This window comes from Fulmarus glacialis, unplaced genomic scaffold (assembly GCF_000690835.1).
Source record: "Fulmarus glacialis isolate BGI_N327 unplaced genomic scaffold, ASM69083v1 scaffold27854, whole genome shotgun sequence".
Lineage (NCBI taxonomy): Eukaryota > Metazoa > Chordata > Aves > Procellariiformes > Procellariidae > Fulmarus > Fulmarus glacialis.
Genome location: NW_009206538.1, coordinates 1,119 through 3,472, shown reverse-complemented (window position 1 = coordinate 3,472; position 2,354 = coordinate 1,119). Strand labels below are relative to the sequence as shown.

The window sequence follows — 2,354 nt, the reverse complement described above, 5'->3', positions numbered from 1 at the left end:
GGTGGGAGGGAAAGCGGGGACACAGGGGGAGGTCGGATGGGGGAAACGGAGACCAGAGAGTCAGCACAGAGACTGACTCGGAGCAGAGATGGTTTTCGAGGCCCGGGGTGGAATGGGAGGCCGCTGGGGCTAAAGCCCGTGCTGCTGAGCTCTGCTCTCTCACAGATGGAGATGGATGATGGCAAAGGCGGCACAGGGCTCCGGCAGTACTACCTGTCTAAGATCGAGGAGCTGCAGGTGAGCCAGTCCTGGCTGCACAGGAGATGCCCAGCCGGCCTGCCCCAGAACAGCATCGCTGTGGTTCCACCTGGGACTGCGTGGCTGTGTCCCTACACCTGTGCTTGCCTCGAAAGCACCCACAGCCTTTTCTGTGCTGTGGGTGCCCTGTTCTGGGGTGCGAGGAGGAAGCAGTGCCCCACAGTGGTATCTACAAGCAGGAGCTGCCTTCTGAGTGGTGCGGGTGTGTGAGATGAGTCTCAGTCCTACGAGCTGACAGCACTGCTGTGTGTGTGCGAGGTGTTGCGCAGCCCTTGGCAGCAGGGTTTGGCTGGCCACGTCCTGTTGGGAAGGGCTGTACCCCTCCAGGTGCCTGTCCTGAGACAGAAGCCGTTGTGCTGGTGCCCACACTTGGTTGATGTGAGCGCTGCGTGGGATGTGGAGGACTCAGCAAAACTTTTCTCCCAACAGCTCATCGTGAACGAGAAGAGCCAGAATCTGCGGCGCTTGCAAGCGCAGAGAAATGAGTTGAACGCTAAAGGTATGGCTCGGCTTCTCTCATCTTCCTCGCCTGGGGCTCTGGGGCTTGTCCTACCCACTGGGCTGGTGGCTGCTGGCCACCGTGGTGAGTGCTCCCCCTCCGTTGTGGGCAGGGGGTCTGGGTGTGGGTTCCTGTGGTTGACATTTCCCTCTCTGCAGTGCGCCTGCTGCGGGAGGAGCTGCAGCTGCTGCAGGAGCAGGGCTCCTATGTGGGAGAAGTGGTGAGAGCCATGGACAAGAAAAAAGTGCTTGTCAAGGTACGAGGCTGAGCTGTCCTGAGGGCGACCAGGGCTGGGGTGAGCGGGGTGCGGGCTGACAGACCTTCCCTTTGACCCCACGGGGGTTGGAGCAAGCGTGAGCATGAGTTCTGGGGGCATGTAACAACTAGAAGACGGGAAGTGAGAGTTCTTTCTCCAGAGGAGCATGTTATGGCCTCTCCAAACCTTCCCCAGGCGGGTGGGAGGCAGCTGGCTTAGGGCTTCCCGGGGGCAGGAGGGGCCGCAGGGTGTTTGGTGGCGGCTGAGCTCTCTGGCTCCTTCCTCCCGCTCCGAGCAGCTGGTGTGGATATCGGGCACACGACAGGGGACTTCTCAGAGAAATAACTCTCACGGTGGCAACTACTACCTTCCAGGTGCACCCGGAGGGGAAGTTTGTGGTGGACGTAGACAAGAACATCGACATTAACGACGTGAGTGTCCTGGGGACGTGACCGCTCCCTCCGGGCAGCCTGGAGCTGCTGCCCCCTTCCCTGCGCAGGGATGCTGAGGTCCCCTCTGCTCTCGCTGCAGGTGACCCCAAACTGCCGCGTGGCCCTGCGCAACGACAGCTACACGCTGCACAAGATCCTGCCCAACAAAGTGGACCCTCTCGTGTCCCTGATGATGGTGGAGAAGGTTCCGGATTCCACTTACGAGATGATTGGGGGCTTGGACAAGCAGATAAAGGAAATCAAGGAAGTGATCGAGCTGCCAGTCAAGCACCCCGAGCTCTTTGAGGCGCTGGGGATTGCCCAGCCCAAGGCAAGTGCCGCTGCTGTGGGTCTGTGGTGGGGGTCAGCATTCGGGGTTCTGCGGTGCCACTGTGATGCTGCCTGTGTCACCCCGGGGGCGTCCCCATGTCTCCTGTCGGGGTGTGGCTGCCTGTGCGGGCACAGACAGGGGTGCTGGGCACGGACAGGGGTGCTGAGCCCGGCCCAGCAGCGGTGCTGAGGTCTCCACATGGCCGTTGCAGGGCGTGCTGCTCTACGGACCCCCCGGCACAGGCAAGACCTTGCTGGCCAGGGCCGTGGCCCACCACACCGACTGCACCTTCATCCGCGTCTCGGGCTCCGAGCTGGTGCAGAAGTTCATCGGCGAAGGTAAAAGGGCGTGGGGGAAGGCGGCTGCTTGCGCCGGAGCCGCAGCGAGGGCTCTCATGGTGCTGGGTGGCCTGGGGACAGGCCCCTCACGTGGTGTCCGGGGCAGACGGAAGCGCTGCGGCTGTGCCGAGCTGTGCGCGGTGCCAGGGCTCAGCCCTCTCTGCTCCCCGCAGGCGCCCGCATGGTGCGGGAGCTGTTTGTGATGGCCCGGGAGCACGCTCCCTCCATCATCTTCCTGGCC

At 62.7% G+C, this 2,354-nt stretch overlaps 1 protein-coding gene across 1 annotated transcript in view; it reads left to right on the top strand.

Moving 5' to 3' along the window:
• Positions 1 to 165: 165 nt before the first annotated feature.
• PSMC5 (proteasome (prosome, macropain) 26S subunit, ATPase, 5) overlaps positions 166 to 2,354 on the top strand; it is a 3,301-nt gene continuing 1,112 nt past the window's right edge. Inside the window, exons 1-7 of the mRNA XM_009575788.1 lie at positions 166 to 237; positions 688 to 757; positions 916 to 1,013; positions 1,388 to 1,444; positions 1,545 to 1,775; positions 1,987 to 2,113; positions 2,287 to 2,350. Of these exons, the coding sequence (XP_009574083.1) occupies positions 166 to 237; positions 688 to 757; positions 916 to 1,013; positions 1,388 to 1,444; positions 1,545 to 1,775; positions 1,987 to 2,113; positions 2,287 to 2,350 (719 nt within the window). The remainder of the gene's footprint in view (positions 238 to 687; positions 758 to 915; positions 1,014 to 1,387; positions 1,445 to 1,544; positions 1,776 to 1,986; positions 2,114 to 2,286; positions 2,351 to 2,354) is intronic.